This window comes from Gymnodraco acuticeps, unplaced genomic scaffold (genome assembly GCF_902827175.1).
Source record: "Gymnodraco acuticeps unplaced genomic scaffold, fGymAcu1.1, whole genome shotgun sequence".
NCBI lineage: Eukaryota > Metazoa > Chordata > Actinopteri > Perciformes > Bathydraconidae > Gymnodraco > Gymnodraco acuticeps.
Window position 1 is genome coordinate 1,010,764 of NW_022990646.1, and position 23,436 is coordinate 1,034,199.

At 44.6% G+C, this 23,436-nt stretch overlaps 1 protein-coding gene across 3 annotated transcripts; it reads left to right on the forward strand.

The window, feature by feature from the left end:
* Window positions 1–893: 893 nt before the first annotated feature.
* si:dkey-88l16.3 (low-density lipoprotein receptor-related protein 2) lies at window positions 894–21,488 on the forward strand. Of its 3 annotated transcripts, XM_034229240.1 has the most exons (42): window positions 894–906; window positions 1,115–1,241; window positions 1,849–2,052; window positions 2,516–2,684; window positions 2,971–3,139; window positions 3,650–3,872; window positions 4,126–4,245; window positions 4,396–4,614; window positions 5,021–5,329; window positions 5,486–5,704; window positions 5,892–6,038; window positions 6,387–6,635; window positions 6,738–6,908; window positions 7,020–7,268; window positions 7,410–7,637; window positions 9,156–9,404; window positions 9,518–9,715; window positions 9,793–10,041; window positions 10,179–10,406; window positions 10,506–10,754; window positions 12,060–12,287; window positions 12,422–12,670; window positions 12,785–12,982; window positions 13,110–13,376; window positions 13,650–13,859; window positions 15,136–15,315; window positions 15,499–15,621; window positions 16,014–16,181; window positions 16,692–16,907; window positions 16,993–17,222; window positions 17,304–17,433; window positions 17,658–17,851; window positions 17,945–18,131; window positions 18,475–18,687; window positions 18,766–18,949; window positions 19,077–19,278; window positions 19,390–19,554; window positions 19,680–19,898; window positions 20,066–20,293; window positions 20,417–20,551; window positions 21,086–21,291; window positions 21,363–21,488. In XM_034229240.1, the coding sequence occupies exons 2-41, from the start codon at window positions 1,121–1,123 to the stop codon at window positions 21,200–21,202; spliced, it is 8,013 nt and encodes a 2,670-aa protein (XP_034085131.1). In that variant the 5' UTR covers window positions 894–906; window positions 1,115–1,120; the 3' UTR covers window positions 21,203–21,291; window positions 21,363–21,488. The 3 variants fall into 3 exon arrangements, with proteins under 3 accessions (XP_034085131.1, XP_034085132.1, XP_034085133.1); XM_034229241.1 differs by lacking the exons at window positions 894–906; window positions 12,060–12,287; window positions 12,422–12,670 and having other exon boundaries at window positions 1,226–1,241; XM_034229242.1 differs by lacking the exons at window positions 894–906; window positions 9,518–9,715; window positions 9,793–10,041; ... (2 more) ...; window positions 12,060–12,287; window positions 12,422–12,670 and having other exon boundaries at window positions 1,226–1,241.
* Window positions 21,489–23,436: the final 1,948 nt, after the last annotated feature.

A 23,436-nucleotide genomic window follows, 5' to 3' on the forward strand; every position in this document is an offset into this window, starting at 1 on the left:
CCCCCCCGGACAGTTCCCTTGTGTTGACTCTGTCGGCTGCGTTGCCGCCTCAGCTCGCTGTGACGGTACAAAGCAGTGTCCCACCGGCTCTGATGAGGAGAACTGTGCAGCGACACAGGGCTGCATGGACTCTGACTTGACCTGTCGAAACCACATCTGTATCCCCAAAGAGCTGCGCTGCAATGGACTGAATGACTGCCAGGACAATTCTGATGAGGAGGACTGTGGTGAGACATATGGAGGATTTTAATCTTATAATGCATCCACGTTGATTGCGTACCTTCCCTAAATGTCAGACTGTGGGAAAGTAGGGCACTATGGAGTCAGTTCACCCACAAATTGAACAGTTTTGCTATGTGATGACTACACAATCGGTAAAGTTAGTGTGCTGAACATGCTGATCAAAGAAGACAAGATGCAGCAAATGGATATTATGTGTGAAAAGCATGTGTTAATAGTATCAAAGTGATGTCAAACTCAACCAAATGGGCCCCTAACTCAGGCTAGATATGAGCAAGAGTTCAATGTTGAAGTATTGATGGTCTGTTCCCTTACAGGACTGTGTGGTGAGGATGGCATACGGTGTCCTGATGGGACGTGTCTGAGTTCAGACGAGCGTTGTGATGGGACGTTTCACTGCTCGGACGCCAGTGATGAGCCCATAACCTGCGGTAGGTTTGAGACAAATTGACTTGAACAATGAGGTCTTCCAATGATGGCAAATACAAACCACTCACAACTGTTGGTAATCAATGTCAACATAATGTTTCTGACATGCTCCTGCAGGTCGTATTTGCTCTATGAACAACGGCGGCTGCAGCCACGTGTGTGTCGATGAGCCCTGGGGAGCTTTGTGTACCTGTCCCGCTGGATATAAGCTCTCTTCCAATGGAGCAGTCTGTGAAGGTGTGTTTGGCTTTAAATAAACAAAAAGCAAACTGAAAATATAGATGTAGGAACCTGCCTTTTGCAGTACATCCTTGGTCCCTTAACCCCTTTCTTTGCATACTGGAATGTTTTAAGAAGTGTCTTTTTGCAGCTTTGTAATCATCTGTTGCTAGATATGTTTTGATACTTCATGTATTTCAAGCTATAACCCTCTTTTCTTCCTCAGATTTTGATGAATGTGCCCCCCCCCTTCGCCCCCTGTATGCATCACTGCGCTAACACTGTCGGCTCATACTATTGCCAGTGCAGAGAAGGATTCAAGCTAAATGGAGGCACTGCATGTTTAGCTACAGGTAAGGAGGCAAAGCTTTTCCTTGTTTGTACAAATCTAAAGATGCATACAATCATCATACCCTCGCATGGCCCTTCATCCTTTGGTGCCAACTAAGCCTTTTCTAGAGCCAGAGATCACACAAGACCATACACATCAACCAGCAAGCAAGTACCAAGCTGCTAAGTGTTACTGAGCTAGTCATCAGCCCAATTGTGTTATGTGATTAACCTACTCTGGATTTAGTTTCATCCTCTGAAAAAGATCAAACCCAAACAAGAAGCATCATGAACTGAACTTGGTTAAAAGATAATTGACGTGCCAATAGGTCTCTTTGATGTGCCTGAGCATTTACGAATAACAAAAGCTATCAAACGCTCAAAAGGATCAAACGGGACTTCAGATGCAAGCAGTTGAGCTGGTTTTACCGGGATGTCTCCTCAAATGTTGTGAAGAAAAGGATGATGCAATTGTGAAATATTGCTTTTGCATCAGGGTTATTTTTTCTGTCCGAATATAGGCAGTGAAGTAATCCCTCACCTTACTAGTTGATGGATGTTTAATGAGCAGGAGGTGAAATTTACTACAATCCAAATATTCCCACTAACTGAATCTATACATTTGTCCAGGTAACGCTATCAGACTGCTGATGGTGCAGAGGAGCTCTATGGGGCTGTTAAATGTGACGTCTCAACAGTTTAAAGTTATCCACACTCCAGTTCCTGACCCAGTGGCTTTGACTTTCGATGTTTTCCGAGGCTGGTACTACTGGGCCGACAACCGTGGCAGCATTTACAAAAGTGATGGACGGCAGAGCTGGGCAACATTTACTGGTGAGTTGATCCAAGATGTGGTTGCTTTTTTTTTTTTTGTCTTTAGAGGTATTATGGCAATAACAGCTGGTTTTGAATTAGAATAGTGACATGTATTTTATATATGTTGTATGAAGTTACTGAGTCAAGAGAAAATGGTAATGTTAACTAGGTAGATGTTCACCACACTGGTTAGCTTGGCTTTAACACATAATGTACAAAATGTTGCATCTTTTTCTTTTGAAAATCCAATAGAGTTGAAACAATGTGTTTTCACAACTTTTGACCGATTCAACAATGGGGTTTTTTTCCCCCCCTTGTTGTGGTCTGAATTTGTTTTTTTAAAGTCCTGAAAACCCCCCAACTGTGTTACCCTTTGTGGAATCCATCGGGGTCCGCATTTAAATCTCAACCCTGACTGTAGAAGGTAATAGTGGCATTTCTAAACAAAAATGTCTTAGAAGTCTGATTTATTCATTAACAGGTGAGCCTGGAATCACGGGTCTAGCTTGCGATTGGTTGAATGGAAACCTGTTCTGGTCCAATCAGAAGACGGAGTCAATCTACATGCAGTCAGCTGACGGGAGAAGTTTCACTACACTGCTGAGCAAACGCAACACACCATCAGATTTGGTGCTCATACCTGTGGAGAGGCATGCTACTTTAATTCTCTCTATCTGCTACATAGGATGAAACATAATATTATTTGACATATTTAAATATTATTTAGTGATAACCCTGGTCTCAGTGAATTGGTAAATCTGCTTTTATACAGTATTCAACATGGATAATTGAGTAAACTGTTGCAGGAGAAGTATTGGAATGAGTTGTTGAACCATATACTCACAGCAAACATTAAAATCCAGCCATGGTAAATTAACCAAAACGTATGATAATACACTGACCGTGGTTGTTTAAATTCTCTGCTCTGCCTCGCAGCCTGATGTTCTGGTTCAGTTCTGGCCCGGGGGACAGAGTGACGATAGAGATGTCGTGGATGGACGGGTCCGATGGAAACACTCTGGCGGTGCTCACTGCTCAGGCGGCCCACAGCCTCACTGCAGACGTTGCTGCCAGGAGGCTGTACTGGATCAGCAACTTCAAGAAGGTGAGATGAGATTAGATGTACGTTATTGATCCCAATTTAGGATTTTTATTATTTATTTTTTGTCACAGCAGCATGTTAAGAAGGTGAGAAATGGATATACACAGTGGTGGAGTTTAAATGCATTGTAATGTTTTAGATGTACAGAGTTATGATACTGAGCATGCAAAATAGCAGGAAACTGAAACGGCTGAATATAATATAATTTACATTAAGTCGGTGCTAGTGGAGCCTTGCAGCGGGGAAACTGTGCCGCGTTTACACTAATTGCTCCGCATAAAGGTGCGCTCAGTTGAGGCTTCCTCCGCAAGATGATGCCCCCTCTGCGAGGTGATGCCCCCTCCCCGAGGTGAGGCCCCACGCAGTCTGCGTGATCGGCGTGTAAGGAGGGATGAGAAGAGATTATAATACCATTCTTTTTAAAACAAAGTTTGTTTATCACTACAGAATAATTTTGTAAACCATTTGATGTTTATGCTTAACATGCAGTGAACAATAACTCGTTTCATTCAGTCCATAGAGACGGTGAAGATGGACGGGACCGGCCACCTCTCCTTCACAGGCCTGTTCAGCAGGAAGGCGGCTCTCGGCCTCGCTGTGTTTGAGAGCTCCTTCTACTGGGTCGATGACGGAGGACTGTGGCAGGTCCCACAGACGCAGCCAAACCAGAAGACATTTCTTTTGAAAGCGGCACTGCCGACACTAGTCGTTTACCATGAGCTACAGCAGCCTCAAGGTACTTATGGAAACAAGATATTTAATTCTAATGCAATATACTTGTTGATTGGAGTATTTATTTCTCTGAATTGGCTATGACTTTAGTTTATGCTCTTCTTAGGCACCATGTTAGATTAATTTGTTTCAAAACAAACAATACAGTTGTCATATTTGTATGTTTTGTCCCGAGTATTGTTGATTGATTTATACTTGATCGGTTTTAAATGACATCTATTTCAAAATGTCCTGTTTTTCTTTTTTACATCATTCAGGTTCTACTGCATGTGCAAATACTCCGTGTCAGCTCTGCCAGCTAACTAAAAGAAACCCGGTGGGATTCACCTGTGCTTGTCCGAACGCCAAGATGCTGTTGCCTGATGAGACATGTCAATGTAAGTTTAACAAAACTTTGGATCTCTGCCTATTTTTGGTTGAAGACGGGTAAAAAAAAAATGTTTTATCCAATCCGTTTTCTCTGGTCCGTCTCTAAGTAGTAATAAGCACAAGGGGAACGTTAAACAATTTTTTTTTTTCTGCCACAGACCCAAGGTTTGTTTATGCCACCAACATGGACATCAACCTGCTGGAGATCAGAGGGAGAGCCTATGATCAAACCCAGCTGTTAAGCACTGGCGACGGGATCCTGTCCTTTGACCTGGACTGGTACAGAGACTGGCTCTACTGGGCCAATCAAACCGGCCATATCCAACGCACCAGTCTGACCCAGGTCAAAACTGAGGTGGTCCCAACACCTCTGCCAGGTAATGCTATGAGTTTCAAGTTTTTCATGCAGACAAGGTATTTTATGTTATAGATAGATAGAATGGGAGGGATGAACCCCTCTTTAATGGTCACACATACAGAGCGCACACACAGTGAAATGTGTTGTCTGCATTTAACGCATCCTAGTAGCAACTAAATATCACTAATCCATGTCAATTAATAGCATTAATGCATTTAGATAAAGCGTTTTAGTCCTTTAGCATTCATTAACACCACCAATTTCCTTGTTCCAACTTGATCTGTAGTTTAAATAATTGTCAATGAAAATAAGTCTTTAAGTTATACTTTGTAGTGAATTAAAGTATTTGCCATGAACAATTGTCTACTTTGTCTTCTTACAGCTTTCTGTACACTTTCCATTGACTCACTTATTTTTCTCTTTAGTTTGTTTGATTAGAATAGACCAGAGGAAAGGGAACCTCTATTGGGTGTCATGTGACCAAAACAGCATCGGCACCTCCACAGCCGACAGCCGGAACCTGCAGCAGCTGTACCGTACGACCAAGAAGATCAGAGACCTGCATCTGGACTGGCTGAGGGGGGGCATCATCTGGTTGGAGGAAGACCAAATCCTCACCATGAGCATGGCGGGAGGAAGTGTCAAAAAGCTGCTGCGGTTGGCAGACGAAGTCCAGGGGAACGTCGCCTTCGACCTCAGGGCTAACAGCCTGCTCTGGAACTCAAAAAGGGCAGGTCTGTCTGAAATCAAATGTTTCACCAGTTGTGTCTCAACACTTCGCTTAAAGCAATACAAAAGTACATGTGATTTTGTGCTGCCACAATAAGAGATGACTGTCTTCAAGGTCTTTCATTCAGTTGCAAAACAGTTTTGGTTTCCCCTTCTTACAGGTTTGACCACGATGAGTTTGCTGCAGGCGAAAAGCCACAAAGCTGGCAGGAGATGGAACATTTCCGGCTCAGTCATATCTGCTTTTGAGCCCTTCCTGCTGTCCCATTCGGATAATGTCCTGACTCTGTGGGACCGGCGTGACGGGAGCGTCATCCAAGACATGCCTGTGAGAGGGCGTGTGTTCAGTGTCATCATTGCACTGAAGGACGTCCGCCCAGGTCAGAAAAAGTTAATGTTTTTAAAGAAGAAATACAAAAAATGTCAGTTTGTTTACAGTTAGTTTTTTAGCTTATAGTATAGTGACTCACAAGTGCAAACGACCAGTTTACAGCCAGAGAACATGTGTATGAAAGTGACAGATTTTTACCCTGACTTACCTCATTTTTTTCATATTCCAATTATTAGTGCCAGATACTCCAGTTTGCGCTGAACCCTATGTGCTGTGCCGACACACATCAATCTGCCTCTCACAAGCCCAGCTGTGTGACGGGAAAAAGGACTGCCCTGATGGAGAGGACGAGGATGGTTGTGTAACCACATGCCCATCTAAAGGTGAAGTATCTATCACGGCATCTATTGCACGTCTGTCCGTCCTGGGAGAGGGATCCCTCCTCTGTTGCTCTCCCTGAGGTTTCTCCCATTTCCCCCTTTAAACTGTGGGTTTTCTCTGGAAGTCTTTCCTTGTACGATGTGAGGGTCTAAGGACAGAGGGTGTCGTATTGTCATACTGATATTCTGTACAAACTGTGAAGTCCACTGAGACAAATGTAACATTTGTGATATTGGGCTATATAAGTAAACATTGATTGATCTATATAACTTTTTATTGTTTCTTGAAAAAAGCAAAGCACCTCTTTCAATATGCAACCCTTTCTTTTCTACCTCCATTTCCAATCTTAGGAGATTTCAAGTGCAAGGACAGTAGGAGTTGTGTCCCCAGGGTTCTCGTCTGTGACGGTCGTTCTCATTGTCGTGATGGCTCAGACGAGGTCAACTGTCCGACCGTATCTTCAGTTGGAGCTCTGTTAAACACTCTGAAGTGCCGCACGGGCTCCAAGCCGTGTGAAGACGGGACTGAGTGTGTTTTATACAGCCACGTGTGTGACGGGGAGAAGGACTGTCAGGACGGATCTGATGAACAGGGATGTGGTGAGTTTCCTAGGATGTTATCTGAAATATGCAGTTTGATGCATTCTATTTTTGTTTATATGAAATATCCCTTTATTTAATTTAACTATTGGATATTTTCAGAACCACTCAAACCTCCTGCTCCAGTCGCGCCGACCTGCAGCAGCCCCGCTGTGCTCTGTCCCAATTCTGCTGTTCAGCTCTGCATTTCTCCGAGTCAGTTCTGCAACGGGCTCAAAGACTGTCCTGATGGCTTTGATGAAAAGAAATGTGTGAAAAGGTGTCCCTCTAGAAGTAAGGAGTTTGCTTATGTATACATTTCCCTGTTTGCCAATGTTTGCAGGATGTTTCTTTGTTTAGAATGTGTCCTGCAACCTAAGAGGGCTTAATTTGTTTTCTGTTCAGGCGACTTCCGCTGCAACGACCGCCGGAGCTGCGTCTCGCAGAGTCTGGTTTGTGACGGCCGCTCTCAATGCAACGACGGCTCAGATGAGCTCAACTGTCCGAACGCTACCCCTCCTGCAGCTGGAGCAAACGTCCTGAAGTGTCGCATCGGCACCAAACTGTGTGGAGACGGGACAGAGTGTGTCCTCTTCAGCCACGTCTGTGATGGAGAGAGAGACTGCCGGGACGGATCGGATGAAGTAGGATGTGGTGAGTGTTCACTCAAAGCTTTAATGCACGTAAAAGTCCTTTGCAGAAAGCCCACTTTGCTGTTTCTTACACAGTAGCATAACATTTTGACACTTTCCTGTTGGTTTGCTATGAAACGTATCACTCTTATCTATCTTCTAGATGCTGCAAACACTGTCTCGACCAGTCTTCCAGAAACTGTGCGCTCAATTCAATCACCTCCACCTGTCGAGACATTTACTCAGCCCCCCACCAACCCCCCCTGCAGCAGCCCTTCAGCTCTGTGTCCAGGCTCCTCTTTATGCATCAGCCCAACACAGTTTTGTGATGGAAAGAAAGACTGCCCTGATGGGTCTGATGAGAACTGTGTGAAAAGATGTCCTTACAGGAGTAAGTCTTTATTTAAAATGGAGTCTCGGAGATATGCGTCAGAATGTATGTCTATTAAAATTGTTTTCTTTCCACAGCTGACTTCCGCTGCAAGGACCGTCGCAGCTGCATCTCAAAGAGTCTGGTTTGTGACGGCCGCTCTCACTGCCACGACGGCTCCGATGAGCTCAACTGTGGGAGTGTAGCTCTGCTTGCACCTCGAGCGAACGTCCTGAAGTGCCGCATGGGCTCACAGCTGTGTGGAGATGCGACAGAGTGTGTCCTCTTCAGTCACGTCTGTGATGGAGAGAGAGACTGCCAGGACGGATCAGATGAAGTAGGATGTGGTGAGTGTTCATTCTAAGGTTTACAAAGGTAATAAATGTAAAAAGTGCTTTGCAGTGAAACGCACTACAGCATAACAATTTCAAACGTTTCTGTTGGTTTATACATATACTCATCACACTCTTGGTGTGATCTTCTAGATGCTGCAAACACTGTCTCGACCAGTGTTCCAGAAAATGTGCGCTCAATTCAATCACCTCCACCTGTTGAGACATTTACTCAGCCCCCCCACCAACCCCCCCCGCAGCAGCCCTTCAGCTCTGTGTCCAGGCTCCTCTTTATGCATCAGCCCGACACAGTTTTGTGATGGAAAGAAAGACTGCCCTGATGGGTCTGATGAGAACTGTGTGAAAAGATGTCCTTACAGGAGTAAGTCTTTATTTAAAATGGAGTCTCGGAGATATGCGTCAGAATGTATGTCTATTAAAATTGTTTTCTTTCCACAGCTGACTTCCGCTGCAAGGACCGTCGCAGCTGCATCTCAAAGAGTCTGGTTTGTGACGGCCGCTCTCACTGCCACGACGGCTCCGATGAGCTCAACTGTGGGAGTGTAGCTCTGCTTGCACCTCGAGCGAACGTCCTGAAGTGCCGCATGGGCTCACAGCTGTGTGGAGATGCGACAGAGTGTGTCCTCTTCAGTCACGTCTGTGATGGAGAGAGAGACTGCCAGGACGGATCAGATGAAGTAGGATGTGGTGAGTGTTCATTCTAAGGTTTACAAAGGTAATAAATGTAAAAGTGCTTTGCAGTGAAACGCACTACAGCATAACAATTTCAAACGTTTCTGTTGGTTTATACATATACTCATCACACTCTTGGTGTGATCTTCTAGATGCTGCAAACACTGTCTCGACCAGTGTTCCAGAAAATGTGCGCTCAATTCAATCACCTCCACCTGTTGAGACATTTACTCAGCCCCCCACCAACCCCCCCTGCAGCAGCCCTTCAGCTCTGTGTCCAGGCTCCTCTATATGCATCAGCCCGACACAGTTTTGTGATGGAAAGAAAGACTGCCCTGATGGGTCTGATGAGAACTGTGTGAAAAGATGTCCTTACAGGAGTAAGTCATTAACTTTAACACATTCAAATTAGTTTCCAACTATTTTTCACTGACCTCAATGCCTATTTTGAAATTGTAAGTATACAGAACAATTTTACACAATTCCACTTTTCTATTTATTTTCCCCTCCACAGCTGATGTCCGCTGCAAAGACCGGAGGAGCTGCGTCTCGCAGAGTCTGGTTTGTGACGGCCGCTCTCAATGCAACGACGGCTCAGATGAGCTCAACTGTCCGAACGCTACCTCTCCTGCAGCTGGAGCAAATGTCCTGAAGTGTCGCATCGGCACCAAACTGTGTGGAGACGGGACAGAGTGTGTCCTCTTCAGCCACGTCTGTGATGGAGAGAGAGACTGCCGGGACGGATCAGATGAAGAAGGATGTGGTGAGTGTTCATTAAAACGTTTACAAAGGTAATGCTGATAAGTGCGTTGTGGAGAAGCACATGTCTGAAAACAATATTACAACATCACAGGCTCTGCCACTATCATTCTGCAGAAAATCTCCGCTCCAATGAATCTCCCACACCCTTCGTCGAGACATTTACTCAGCCCGCAACCAACCCCCCCTGCAGCAGCCCTTCAGCTCTGTGTCCAGGCTCCTCTTTATGCATCAGCCCAACACAGTTTTGTGATGGAAAGAAAGACTGCCCTGATGGGTCTGATGAGAACTGTGTGAAAAGATGTCCTTACAGGAGTAAGTCTTTATTTAAAATTGAGTCTCGGAGATATGCGTCAGAATGTATGTCTATTAAAATGGTTTTCTTTCCACAGCTGACTTCCGCTGCAAGGACCGTCGCAGCTGCATCTCAAAGAGTCTGGTTTGTGACGGCCGCTCTCACTGCCACGATGGCTCCGATGAGCTCAACTGTGGGAGTGTAGCTCTGCTTGCACCTCGAGCGAACGTCCTGAAGTGCCGCATGGGCTCACAGCTGTGTGGAGACGCGACAGAGTGTGTCCTCTTCAGTCACGTCTGTGATGGAGAGAGAGACTGCCAGGACGGATCAGATGAAGTAGGATGTGGTGAGTGTTCATTCTAAGGTTTACAAAGGTAATAAATGTAAAAGTGCTTTGCAGAGAAAAGCACTACAGCATAACAATTTCAAACGTTTCTGTTGGTTTATACATATACTCATCACACTCTTGGTGTGATCTTCTAGATGCTGCAAACACTGTCTCGACCAGTGTTCCAGAAAATGTGCGCTCAATTCAATCACCTCCACCTGTTGAGACATTTACTCAGCCCCCCACCAACCCCCCCTGCAGCAGCCCTTCAGCTCTGTGTCCAGGCTCCTCTTTATGCATCAGCCCGACACAGTTTTGTGATGGAAAGAAAGACTGCCCTGATGGGTCTGATGAGAACTGTGTGAAAAGATGTCCTTACAGGAGTAAGTCTACGTTCAAAGCGGAGTTTTCAACAAATGATTAATATTTATATTTGATGTATGCAAATCAAACTTGATATAATTCCCTTTTGTGTGTCACAGCTGACTTCCGTTGCAAAGACCGTCGCAGCTGCGTCTCGAAGAGTCTAGTTTGTGACGGCCGCTCTCACTGCCTCGACGGCTCCGATGAGCTCAACTGTGGGAGCGTAGCTCTGCTTGCACCTCGAGCGAACGTCCTGAAGTGTCACATCGGCTCACGGCTGTGTGGGGACGCGACAGAGTGTGTCCTCTTCAGTCACGTCTGTGATGGAGAGAGAGACTGCCAGGACGGATCAGATGAAGAAGGATGTGGTGAGTTTTAACGTGTTGCTTTCTCTAAGTGGAATATTTTTTAAGCTGCATGATTAACCTGCACAAATGCTCAGATTTTCTGCATTTCAAATATTTTCCTCGTAGCTTAATGAGTCAAATTGTTTAATTCTTCAAATAGACTAGTTCAGAAAGGGCATTGATGACATTGGCTTAAATCAGTGGTTCTCAAACTTTTTCTGTCAGGCCCCCCCTTTGGAGATAAACAAAAGTCGGGCCCCCCCCTCCCCCAACACAAATAGTCAGGTTCAGTGGCGGCGCCAGAGATTTCTTTTGGGGGTGCTGTGGGGTAGCTTGACGTTTCATAGAGGGTGCTCAAACATTTAGGGTTTCCCATTAATGTACCGGGCGCTACAGTGGAATTTTCTACTGCAACAATCCCCACGCAAATACACAGTGTAGGCCTACCCGCGACTGTCACAATGAAGGCTCGATAATCAGCTCACGGCATATACTGTAGGTGTAAGCAGGGGTAAAGTGCTATTTTTACAGGTGGTGTGTGGACCTCACATAGGGGGGTCCGGGGGCAAGCTCCACCGGGAAGATTTATTTTTAAATATTGAAGTTAAAAGCATCAATCTGGTGCACTTTGAGAGCAAAATGAAGAGATCTATGGATACATCTCTCAACACCCATATGAAACAGAACTGTAAACAGATTTACTTTTTCTTTATGGATATTTTACAAATCACCCTTTTAAACTTTATTCTTTTTTTACTCTCATATAGTATTTCATACTTGTTTTTCATTTATTCTCCTATTATTTTATAACTATAATGATCATATAAACGTGTGCCTCGGAAATAATTGTTTACATTAATGGTAACCAAAACATTTGAGACCCACTGAGATAACACTGAGTCCTTTAGTTCCCTGAGCCTCTCAGTCTGACAGGAGAGGACTCTCCTCCACTTTGTTGTTGAAAAAACTCCTTATATCCGTTAGCGTAGCTCGCTAGCACCAGAAGCTAACGACCACGATCTCCAGTGCGCTCTCGCTCTCGCGCACGCAAAATGGCTCGTTACACACACACAGTCAAGCTTTAATGAAACACAGAGACCCAGACGTAATAGTACTGTACTGCATCATATTATTTTTGAACCAATTTTTCAAATTATGTTTTTAATTTAATTTTTTTATAACCATTTTTACCCCTTGTCTCTCGCGCCCCCCCCTGGCATGCCTCTGCGCCCCCCACTTTGAGAACCACTGGCTTAAATGGTGACTGCCAGAAATCTCAAACCTAAATGAATGCGATATTCAAATGGAACTCCTTTCAATCTTTAGATGTCTTAGAGGTTTCCCCTACAACTGCTGCAGAAAATGTTTGGCGAAATGACACCCCTTCACCTGTGGCACCCTTCACTGAGGCCCCCACCAACCCCCCCTGCAGCAGCCCTTCAGCTCTGTGTCCAGGCTCCTCTTTATGCATCAGCCCAACACAGTTTTGTGATGGAAAGAAAGACTGCCCTGATGGGTCTGATGAGAACTGTGTGAAAAGATGTCCTTACAGGAGTAAGTCATTAACTTTAACACATTCAAATTAGTTTCCAACTATTTTTCACTGACCTCAATGCCTGTTTTGAAATTGTAAGTATACAGAACAATTTTACACAATTCCACTTTTCTATTTATTTTCCCCTCCACAGCTGATGTCCTTTGCAAAGACCGGAGGAGCTGCGTCTCGCAGAGTCTGGTTTGTGACGGCCGCTCTCAATGCAACGACGGCTCAGATGAGCTCAACTGTCCGAACGCTACCCCTCCTGCAGCTGGAGCAAACGTCCTGAAGTGTCGCATCGGTACCAAACTGTGTGGAGACGGGACGGAGTGTGTCCTCTTCAGCCACGTCTGTGATGGAGAGAGAGACTGTCGGGACGGATCGGATGAAGAAGGATGTGGTGAGTGTTCATTAAAACGTTTACAAAGGTAATGCTGATAAGTGCGTTGTGGAGAAGCACACGGCTGAAAACAATATTACAACATCACAGGCTCTGCCACTATCATTCTTGCAGAAAATCTCCGCTCCAATGAATCTCCCACACCCTTCGTCGAGACATTTACTCAGCCCCCCACCAACCCCCCCTGCAGCAGCCCTTCAGCTCTGTGTCCAGGCTCCTCTTTGTGCATCAGCCCAACACAGTTTTGTGATGGAAAGAAAGACTGCCCTGATGGGTCTGATGAGAACTGTGTGAAAAGATGTCATTACAGGAGTAAGTCATTAACTATAACACATTCAAATTACTTTCAAACAATTTCTCTGACCTCAATACCTATTTTGAAAATTCTAAGTATCAGAAAATGTACACAATTCCACTTTATTTATTTCCCCCTCCACAGCTGACTTCCGCTGCAAAGACCGGAGGAGCTGCGTCTCGCAGAGTCTGGTTTGTGACGGCCGCTCTCACTGTCACGACAGCTCCGATGAGGACGACTGCCCGAACGTAGTTTCATCTGTAGCTCGAACAAACGTCCTGAAGTGCCGGTTGGGCTCAAAGCCTTGTGATGACGGAAAAGAGTGTGTTTTGTACAGCCACGTGTGTGATGGAGAGAAAGACTGTATGGATGGATCTGATGAACAGGGATGCCAAGAAACATGCAAACAAGGTCATTTAACTTTAAAGTTTTTAAGTGGCTTGGAAAAATGGTTGACACTTTTGAACTATATGCATTTTCTTTCAAAACTGTTTACTGATAACAAAATGTAATGCAATTGCTGTACCCTATACACTGAGAAAAACTGCAATCTTGAACACTAAACTAAAAACTGAAGTCAAACAAATAAAAGTGACAGTTTCCTGTACATTGTTCTGTTAATGAGAACTTTGAAGAAACTATGTAATTCAGATAGTCATGATTTTTCTTTGTACTCAACCCCAGGTGAGTTTCAGTGCGCCCATGGGAAGATGTGCATCCCTGCAGCCGAGGTGTGTGATGGCAAGCCGCAGTGTCAGGATCAGTCGGATGAGCGGGACTGCTGGATCAAAACCAAGAGCTGCGCGCACCGCTGCGGCAAGCGATGCATCCCAAACACATTCCTGTGCGATGGAGAGAAGGACTGCCTGGATGGGTCAGATGAGGCGGGCTGCGGTAAGGCTGCAGATTCTGTTATTGAAATTGGTGATAATGCGGCTGCAAAATAACAACACGATTACAGGTTTGATGGCTCTGATTTAGTGTTATACATTTAAAAAAACGAAGTGATGACATCTCATAACAAAAAGTTTACTTAATCTCACTCTTTATTAGATCTGTTAGCTAGCCAAAAGTCCTGACTGTCTGCTACAACCTTATGAGTTTAATGTAGTGCTGTCAAAATTATCGCGTTAACGGCGGTAATTAATTTTTTGAATTAATTGCGTTAAAATATTTAACGCATGTTCAGAATGGCCCGCCCCATACGTGCCACCAGTGGCAGCGCCAGGGTATGGCTGGGGTAGGCTACACCCATACCAAGAAATGGCTAAGCCCCACCATGAAAAATTATGTTAAAGGAAGCAAAATAAAGTCTGCCAACTCGCGCGGAGTAAATTGCACAGACAGCAGTTGGTAAGATTGATTTCAGTAGCCACGGTTTTGAAAACTTTTGTCACGTAGTGATCATCTTCTAAATAGAACATCTTTGATAACGGCGTGGTGTTGTTGCAGGAAGTCCCGACGGAGAATACTTTTGCTGTAGTATAGGGGTGCACATAACTGGTACGCAGGTTATGTGCGTAATCTGAAATGCGTACCGTCACTTGTGTCACAAAGCGCATTTGCGTACCGACGTACTTGTGAAGCTTTTCCAGAAGGCGGTTAGATCACCGGACGACAGAGTCGGTCTCCGTGTGCACAGACAGGGCTGCTGTTAACGTCGGTCTGTACAACGGAATTGTGCCAAAACTACGCCAACCGGCGGCGGAGGGAGACTCCCCCCAACCCCCCCCCCCCTTTCACTGGAGAACTGAGCTACAACAGCTGATCACAACGTTCACACTCTATGGTCACGAAGTACTCCACTAGCCGCCGCCGCCGCCCCCCCCTCTGTCGACTTACTACGTACTCCCCCGTTGATAGAAATCAACACGTAATGAATTAAGACCCCACGGTTTGATGATTGATAGGTGTGTGGGTTGTCTTTCATTTTGACACGCAGAAAAACGATATAATAAACATAGATACTGTATGTTAAATGGATATATCCGCCTTCTTTCATTTATCTTTCCATTCCCACAACAATATACATAAATAAATGGCATATTTTGGACATAGTTCGAATGGTGATTAATCATGATTAATACATTTTTAAGCTGCGATTAATCTGATTAAAATTTGTAATCGTTTGACAGCCCTAGTTTAATGCTTAGTGTCTTCTCCTCTCCAGACCCTGTTACTGCTGCATCAGCGTCTCCTGTTCTCACCTCCACATCATCTTGCGTCGCTCCATCAGTTCTCTGTCCAGATTCCTCTCTGTGTATCTCTCAAAGCCAGCTGTGTGATGGAAAAAAAGACTGCCCTGATGCATTTGATGAAAATAACTGTTTAATCCAATGCAAAAATCCAGGTAAGTCCAGCGACAAAAAAAGTGTACCTATCCAACTAATGAATGGCATGGACCAGCTGTATGAGAGTTCCAAAGCAAACATTGGAAGTGCTTTGGGGTTTAAGTAGCTATTTGTTGCAAAACAACCACTTTTTTATTATCCCTGATCCTCAAATTGACACCTTTTGTCTTCCTGAACATCAGGTGACTTTATGTGCAGCGACCGTAGGATGTGCCTCCCTAAGTCAGAAGTGTGTGACGGCCGCGCCCACTGTCCCGACGGCTCGGATGAGATGCAGTGCCAATCAGAAGATCCTATTGCTCCCTGTAATCGAATTTCATTGATTTCAGTCATAGCAGTTGGAATTGTTGTTGGAGAATACACACTGCTATTTTCCTTTGTTTGATATGTGTGTAAAACATACAGTATTGAAGCACCACCTAAGATTCCCCATAACACAACCGCTAAGCACCAAATATCCTAGCGGCACCAACTAGTAGAAACCTTCCCTAACTTTCAGCAACCTAACAGCCATCATAGTGACCACCTATCAACGTGCCATTTACCCTCTAGAATAATGGTGCACTCTAACCCTTAATTTCACATTCTTGTACTTAATTTGGTAATTCCTAACTTGACTTTTTCTTTGCCCAGCTATCAAAATATGTACCGTGTGTCTTCAGATCTCATTAAATGCATATTATTTTTCCGTGCCTAGCCTCCAACAATGCGCTCGGTGCCAATTCCGCCCCGTTGAAGTGCCGCACAGGTTTCAAGCCATGTAAAGACGGCCTGGATTGTGTTATGTTCAGCCATCTGTGTGACGGAGAGAGGGACTGCAACGATGGATCAGACGAAGAGGGATGTGCCGCCAAGTGCAAAACAGGTTTGTTATGTGTATTGTGCCGGTGAAAATCGGCTTAAAGCAATGACACAACCTGCTTATTTGGGACGATGATTGTGTCCATGATTGTGTCGCATGGTATTATAGAGGCAAATTATCTAAATGCCATAATATTTAACAGTGCATCAAATGGTGACTTTTATGTTTTAAACTGAACAGTCACCTTTTTAAAAACAAATCAAATATTGTCGAGTAACAACATACATTTTAAAGTTCATTTTCTGGTATATTTTGCATCACATGTCAGTGGACAACACTTATGACATTCTCTTTAGTTGTACTGTTGATACATTTTTCATTCTCTCCTGAATAGTTTTTATAGATTTATAAATTGACTGTCTATTTAGTACAGGGCTAAATGTACCTATGTTCCAGGACACTACCAGTTGTTAAAACAATGTATGAACTGGATACTTGGCATTTCAATCAGTTGATCATGTGTGCTCTAAAAGCCATGGATTATTTCTGAGGAGTCTCTTTCCTCTTCCTCAGATGAGTTCCGGTGTGCTCACGGGAACAGATGCATCCCATCAGAGAAGGTGTGTGACGCGCAGAACGACTGTCAAGACCGATCTGACGAAATGGACTGTTCAAGTCAGACCGAGGGCTGCCGTCATCGCTGTGACAACAACACTCGCTGTATCCCGGACACCTTCCTGTGTGACGGAGAGAGAGACTGCACCGATGGGTCTGATGAAAAGAAGTGTGGTAGGTCACATCAATATATAGAAACTCACTACAAGTAAGCTGTATATAAAACAAACTTCAAAACACATTTGCTTTAACTTTCCAGGTTCGGTGTCCTGTCCCATGGAGCAGTACCGCTGTCTCAGTGGTCAGTGTGTGTCCGAGGCCCTGAGGTGTGATGGATACGCGGACTGCAGCGATCGTTCTGATGAGGCGCATTGCATGAGACCCCCCCACTGCCCCACACAGCTGAGATGCCCAAACAGCCACCAGTGCCTGCAGAAAGAGTGGCTCTGTGACGGCGAAGAAGACTGCAATGATGGATCAGACGAGAAGGTGAGGAACTGGAGGATGAGGATGTTTTTTAGAGTGTTTGGAATCGGTGGGTAAAACTTGGGTTTCATCATTTGCATCCAGAACTGCGTGATGTCGCCAGCAAAGTGCAGGGAGTACCAGTGGCAGTGTGGAGAAAGCAGTCAGTGCATCCCTCTGTCATGGAGGTGTGACGGGAAGACAGACTGCCACAACGACATGGACGAGGACAAATGTGAGCATGTTATCCTCAAATGTTCTCCCATGCCAGGCCCTTGAACAGTTTATTTTCTACTTCAGACTTTTTTTATTGTAAGGGGCTCTTTGGATAAAATAAGTTTTACAAGGATGCTCTAATAATTTGCAGGATGATGAAATAGCCCATGTTTAGTCCTGCATTAATGAAATATATTTTAGAGGAACTCTGAAGAACAATGTATCTTTATCTGCCTTTTACAGGCAGCCAGAGAATTTGCCCCTCTCCCCTTTTCCAGTGTGGCAGCGGTGAGTGTGTGGACCCCAGCCTGGTGTGTAACGGCCTCACCAACTGTGCCGACCGCTCGGACGAGGGTGCGGGATGCGCTCAACACAACTGCTCCAGCCCGTCAGCTCCGCGCTGTGAGGAGTACTGTGTCAGCACCCCAACCGGACCGGTCAGTACAGACAAATGCATCTGAATCATTTTGACTCTATTTGCAAATGAATGGTGCACTGCTCTAATGCCCTTTTCCCCCTCATTTTTGCAGAGGTGTTACTGTGCTGCTGGTTTCAGACTACAGTCCAGTGCTCTGTACTGTGTGGAGATTGACGAGTGCAATACTGTGCCGCAGGCCGTGTGCAAACACACCTGCCTGAACACTCAGGGGTCCTACATCTGTAGCTGCTTTCCTGGCTTCTACCTGGAGCCTGACAACAAAAGCTGCAAGACCAGAGGTACTGTACCGTCTCTTATGTGAACGCAATACCATTAAGAAGCTGACTCAAACATTCGAGGTCTGAGAGAATGTTCCAAACATTTTTAAAAGTAACTGCTTTGAAACAATTTGGTCAGTATAACTAATCAAACCATTAACATTCCCCATGATATGCAGTCTATATCAAGCCATGTAATTTTACAATCGTAACATTAAAATAAAAATGAAATGATATGCCTGGGGAAAATGTTTCATGTTTGTTTTATAACATGATCCTTGCTTTTCAATGTGTGCTTTCTTTATATTGGCCTCTGCTACTCACTCCTGAATAGAGAACTCACCTGTCATGTTTGCATCTCTAGACGAGCCTTTGCTTCTGGCCTCGGTGCAGTCTGAGCTCTTACTGCAAGGAGTCCACAGCAGCACCTTGCGTCTTCTGTCCTCGGCCAACCGGCCCGTCTTCTCTCTGGATTATCACTGGGCTAAACAGAGAGTTTACTGGCTGAGCCCCGACTACCAGAGCATCCGCTGGTCTGACATGAAAGACTCAAACAGCAAAGGGACACTCATCAAAGGTAAGGCTGTCTAAACAAATGGAATGAGTGATTTAAAGCACCCAGCAACATTATTTGCTAAATAAAATCTTGCTATAGGAGTAAAGTCTGACTCCATCGCTGTGGACTGGATTGGTAAGAACCTGTACTGGGTGGATGGACTGGTAGGCCAGATTCTGGCTGTGAAGCTGAGCAATACCCCGGTGACATCCCAGGACTACACGGTGGTGCTGGGAGAAGACCTGGAGCAGCCCAGCTCACTGGTCCTGGTGCCACACAGAGGGTAAGCTGCAAAAACCTGCTTTTTAAAAAAAAAAAAAAATATGTGGAGAGACTCCTCTTGTACTATAAAAATGTATTCCAAATTTTAACCCAACCCCATATTTTTCATCATTGCATACTTCTTTCAGGATGATGCTTTGGTCTGAGATCGGCAGCACCCCTCAGATCGAGCGCTCCGGGATGGACGGATCGAAGAGGAAGGTGGTGGTGAGCCAGGGCCTCAGCTGGCCAATCGGTCTGGCCTACGACCTCCTGGACAACCGGGTGTACTGGGCCGACGAGAAGATGCGCTGCATCGGCTCCACCTCTCTGGATGGAGAAAATGTCAAGGTAAACAACCTCAGAAATGGAAAACATACTTTATTGGCTGAAAAATGTAACATTGTAGGATTTCTTTCATGATCGCAAATGATGATGGCGGTACTTTTTTTTTTCCACTAGATCCTCCAGTTGGACGAAACGCCAAGTCCTTTCTCGGTGGCCATCTTCAATGACAGAGTTTACTGGTCCGACACTAAAAGAAGAACCATCCGCTCAGCTGATAAGAACACCGGCAAATATCAAAAGGTTCTCCTGAAAAGACCAGGGCAGCCATTTGGGCTCAAAGTGAGTCTTCAACTTGTAATGCTGTGTTTATTATTGAAATTTCAACATGGTTTTATTGTATGTCTGTTACCATTAATGTCTAAGAAGTTGCCAGCTATTGACACTTATTATAATTCTCTCCCCAGCTGATGCACGCCCTTTCCCAACCGGACATATCCAGTCCTTGCGAGCAGCGTCACTGCTCCCACCTCTGCCTGCTGGCCCCGGCCACGAGACCCTCGGGCCCCCCTACAGCGGTGTGCCGATGCCCAAAGGGGCTGCTCCTTTCCAAGGACAAGAAGACCTGCTCTCTGCCTGCGGATTCAACCTTCATCATGCTTCTGTCTCGCACCACAGTCTACCAGGTGAGGAAAAGACCAGACGACCCGTGGGCCTTTTATTCCTTCCTACTTCTGGGACTTGCATTTTAGAGACTTTTCCCACTTAGAATTAATACACATTGAATCCTTCTTTTGTTCTCCTGCTCACTCTTTTTTGTTTCCTGTTTTATTCAACTTCCCCTCGCTTGCAGGTCCACTTACATTCCATGCATCGTGAGGGTATTGCTCTGAAAAAGATGCCAAACGGCAGAGTCTTAGCCCTGCCTGGGGTAACTGAGGCCTCGGCACTGGACGTGTCCATCCAGGAGCTTTCTGTGTTTGTGGCGGATGCAAGGCAGGGATCTGTGGATGTGCTGAAGCTGAGCGGCTCCACGTCGAGACAGGGACTGATTCCTACAGGACAAATCCTAAAGCTGGAGGTATAGGCATAATCAGCTATTCAAAGGAAATAGCAACTCCTAAGTTGTTTTTATTTATTTAACTTGAAGTCAGTTTGTCACTCCCTTGTGAAATGTATTCTGAAAACTTCTCCATCACACAAGGACGATGCGGTCACAGCTCTGGCAGTGGACTGGGTGACCTCTAACCTCTACTGGAGCAGCAGCGCCAGGCCTGATCTTCATGTGACCTCCCGGAAAGATGCCTACACCACCTCGCTGCTGCAGGGATCACTGAAGGTGACATAGGCTGATCTTCACCGCTCATACATCATCTCTTTTACCTCAATATTTACTCACACCTTCCTCCCTAACAGGCTTGCGGAACGGAATACATGTAACAGCGTTATGCAATTAAGATACCTTTTTTGAATTTTTAAAACTAATCTTTTACAGTTACAGAAAGTACATAATCAGATTAGTTACATTTTTTTAAACTGGGGATTACTACCAGGATTACACAATGCATTTTAAAATGTAAGAACGGTATTTTACAAGACTCATGAGCGCATAGTACAACACTTCACGAGTCTCGCAACACCAAGTGAAAGGACTGGAGCTAATCTCTCAATAATCAGTCTTATGCTGTAAATGTGAAGTACCTTGACATTTGAAGCAATCTTATGTACGGAGTCCCCTCTTTACTGATGTATTCACTGTATACATTTCCTCATGTCTTTAATCTCCTTTCCTTGCTTGCCCTAATACACTTGTGGTTTTGCAATCATTTGTATTCCCTTGTAAACTAAGCCTGGGTTTTGTTCATCCCCGCAGGACACCACATCCATCGCCCTGCACCCCCCCCTCGGGACTACTTTGCTACACAGCATTTGTGGTGGCAGGTGGGAAGAGCCAGGCGGAGGTGAACTGCGCCTGGATGGACGGCCGTAACAAAGTGGTGCTGTGGAGGAGGTCGAGCATCCCCACCTCGCTGGTCTTCTCCCATCAAGATCCACACAGGGTCTACTGGGCTGACACAGGTGAGTTTAAAGACACCGCACATATTTGATGACTTGCATATATTTTTATTTGAACGACTCTTTCTCTTCAGGGGAAGGTGTAATCAGCTCTATAAGAGTGGATGGAACAGGATACAAACAGTACAACACCGGGCCTGGTCTGCTCATCTCCTTCACGTATACTGAGAACATCTTCCTCTGGGTCAGCCAGGACAAAGGTAAGAGCAGGGGAATTGGACAACACCGTTTTTAAAACATCCTAAGACTCAAGCTCCCATAGTGTCACCGGGTGGAAGGTTTAGAGCTCTAATAACATGATCAGTCCTGCTCGTAGAATTAATTTCCCAAACATTTTAGCTTTCACCTGCATCTCATCTGTCTTCATTCCCTTCAGGGAGCTGACTAATGTAACGATGAATAATTTAAATGACCTCTTCTCAGTAATCTCTACCGTTCTACATCATTAAACATCCACTTACAATCACGAGCATCATCTCCTCGATCAGATCTGTTACTTAAATCTTTATATTCAGAACACACATTTCCTCACTACCCGCCCAATCAGTAGCTTCTAATTCTGCCCCGTAGAAAGAAAACGGTATGTTTATATGCCACATTTTTGCTAATTTTTGGTCTTATTTCCAACTGTAGATCTTACCAAACTGTGGTTCAGTGACGGCCTCCATTCCAACCAAATGTGGTTTGAGACAAAGACCAGTTTGGTGGAAGTGAAAGCTTACAGCAACGACAGTCAGTACGGTAAGTGTTCTTCTAGAAGTGAGACCATTGGAATGCTCTCCACTGGCCACTAGAGTGCAGGGGGAGCATGTCAAGCTGTAGAAAACTATGGAGCAGGGGTCATGACACAAATAAACACAGAATTAAATTATTATTAAAATAAAGTCTTTTAAATCACACAGTCCAAAGGACAAACACCTAAAAATACAAAATCTTGTTTAACATACAGTTTTGCATTTAATTTGGAGTGCAGTGTCTTACTTGTGACAGGAGACAAGTACAACTGCTAAAATGTATTACTGTGTATATAAGTAAAGGAAATGAGTTGGCTAGTAGTACAGCACATCATGGAGCTGTAAACAGACTAAAGTGCTAAAAATAAACACCATCCTCTCCAAGCATATAATAATCCTGATTAAGAGCATATTTGTTAAGCTTCGCTGAAGATCATGTACCAGTATTTAAGTTAGAAAATAGCACAACACTTGAGCTGATTCACCAGCGACAATTTAACTACCACATGCCATTCATCACGTGAAGATTCTGACAGAAGCTGTAGGTCCAGGGAAAATATGAAAGAGGCTAGTCAACACTGAAATTCTATTCACATACTACAATGATGCGATGTCATGCAGGCCTGCAGCACACTAATTTATAAAAGCAAGCATGCCCAAATCAGTTTAAAGTCAGGAATTACTCGATCTGCAGACTTCTATTTTAACCTCAGCTGTGTTCCTGAATGCACAGACAAGTGTGATATGGGACACTCCGGGCAGAGTGAAAAGATTCTCTTAAAGGTTCTCTTAGGCTCAGTTTGAGTTGAATGGTTGAAGAGTGATGTGACCCTGCAGAGAGACGGCGCTGGAAGCTGTGGGAAAGAGCCACGATGAATCGATCTCATCACACTCCCTCTTGCTTATTCTCCCAACTGTCACACACTCCTGCAGTCAGTCAAAGCATACATGTGCACAAATATGGTTTCACAGCAAAGTCTTGCTGATGTTTAACAAAATGCTTGTACAATCAACATGAATAAACTTCATAACCACTAAAGTAGCATCTGAATCAAAGTGAGACAGACGAGGCAAATACTTTGGGAATAACTGAAGAGGCCAATCGTACAAGACAGTCTTTATTGATTTAGTGTGAAAATATCAAATTCTGCATAACAATTTCTGCTGGGGTCACAATCAAAGCGGTGTTGTGTTTACGATCACTGCGAATCTTTGACGTTAAATATTAAAATTCTAAGATGGTGTACAGTTGTCAACATGGATCTTTGCACAATAGTATTGTAAGAAAAACTGGCACACATCCAGAGGCCAAATTATTCTTCTTTCACAATTATCCATTCACTAATTTCGACACACCCTTGTTTCACATGTTCAGCCAGGCACTGAAAGCTTCCTTACAGAGGCAAAGCAGAAT

Coding starts and splice junctions, on each gene's coding strand:
- si:dkey-88l16.3 (XM_034229240.1), top strand. CDS start 1,121: ATGAATGTGCCCCCCCCCTTCGCCCCCTGTATGCATCACTGCGCTAAC. Junction 7,269..7,409: donor ATCGGATGAAGTAGGATGTG/GTGAGTGTTCAC, acceptor TCTATCTTCTAG/ATGCTGCAAACACTGTCTCG. Junction 10,755..12,059: donor ATCAGATGAAGAAGGATGTG/GTGAGTTTTAAC, acceptor TTCAATCTTTAG/ATGTCTTAGAGGTTTCCCCT.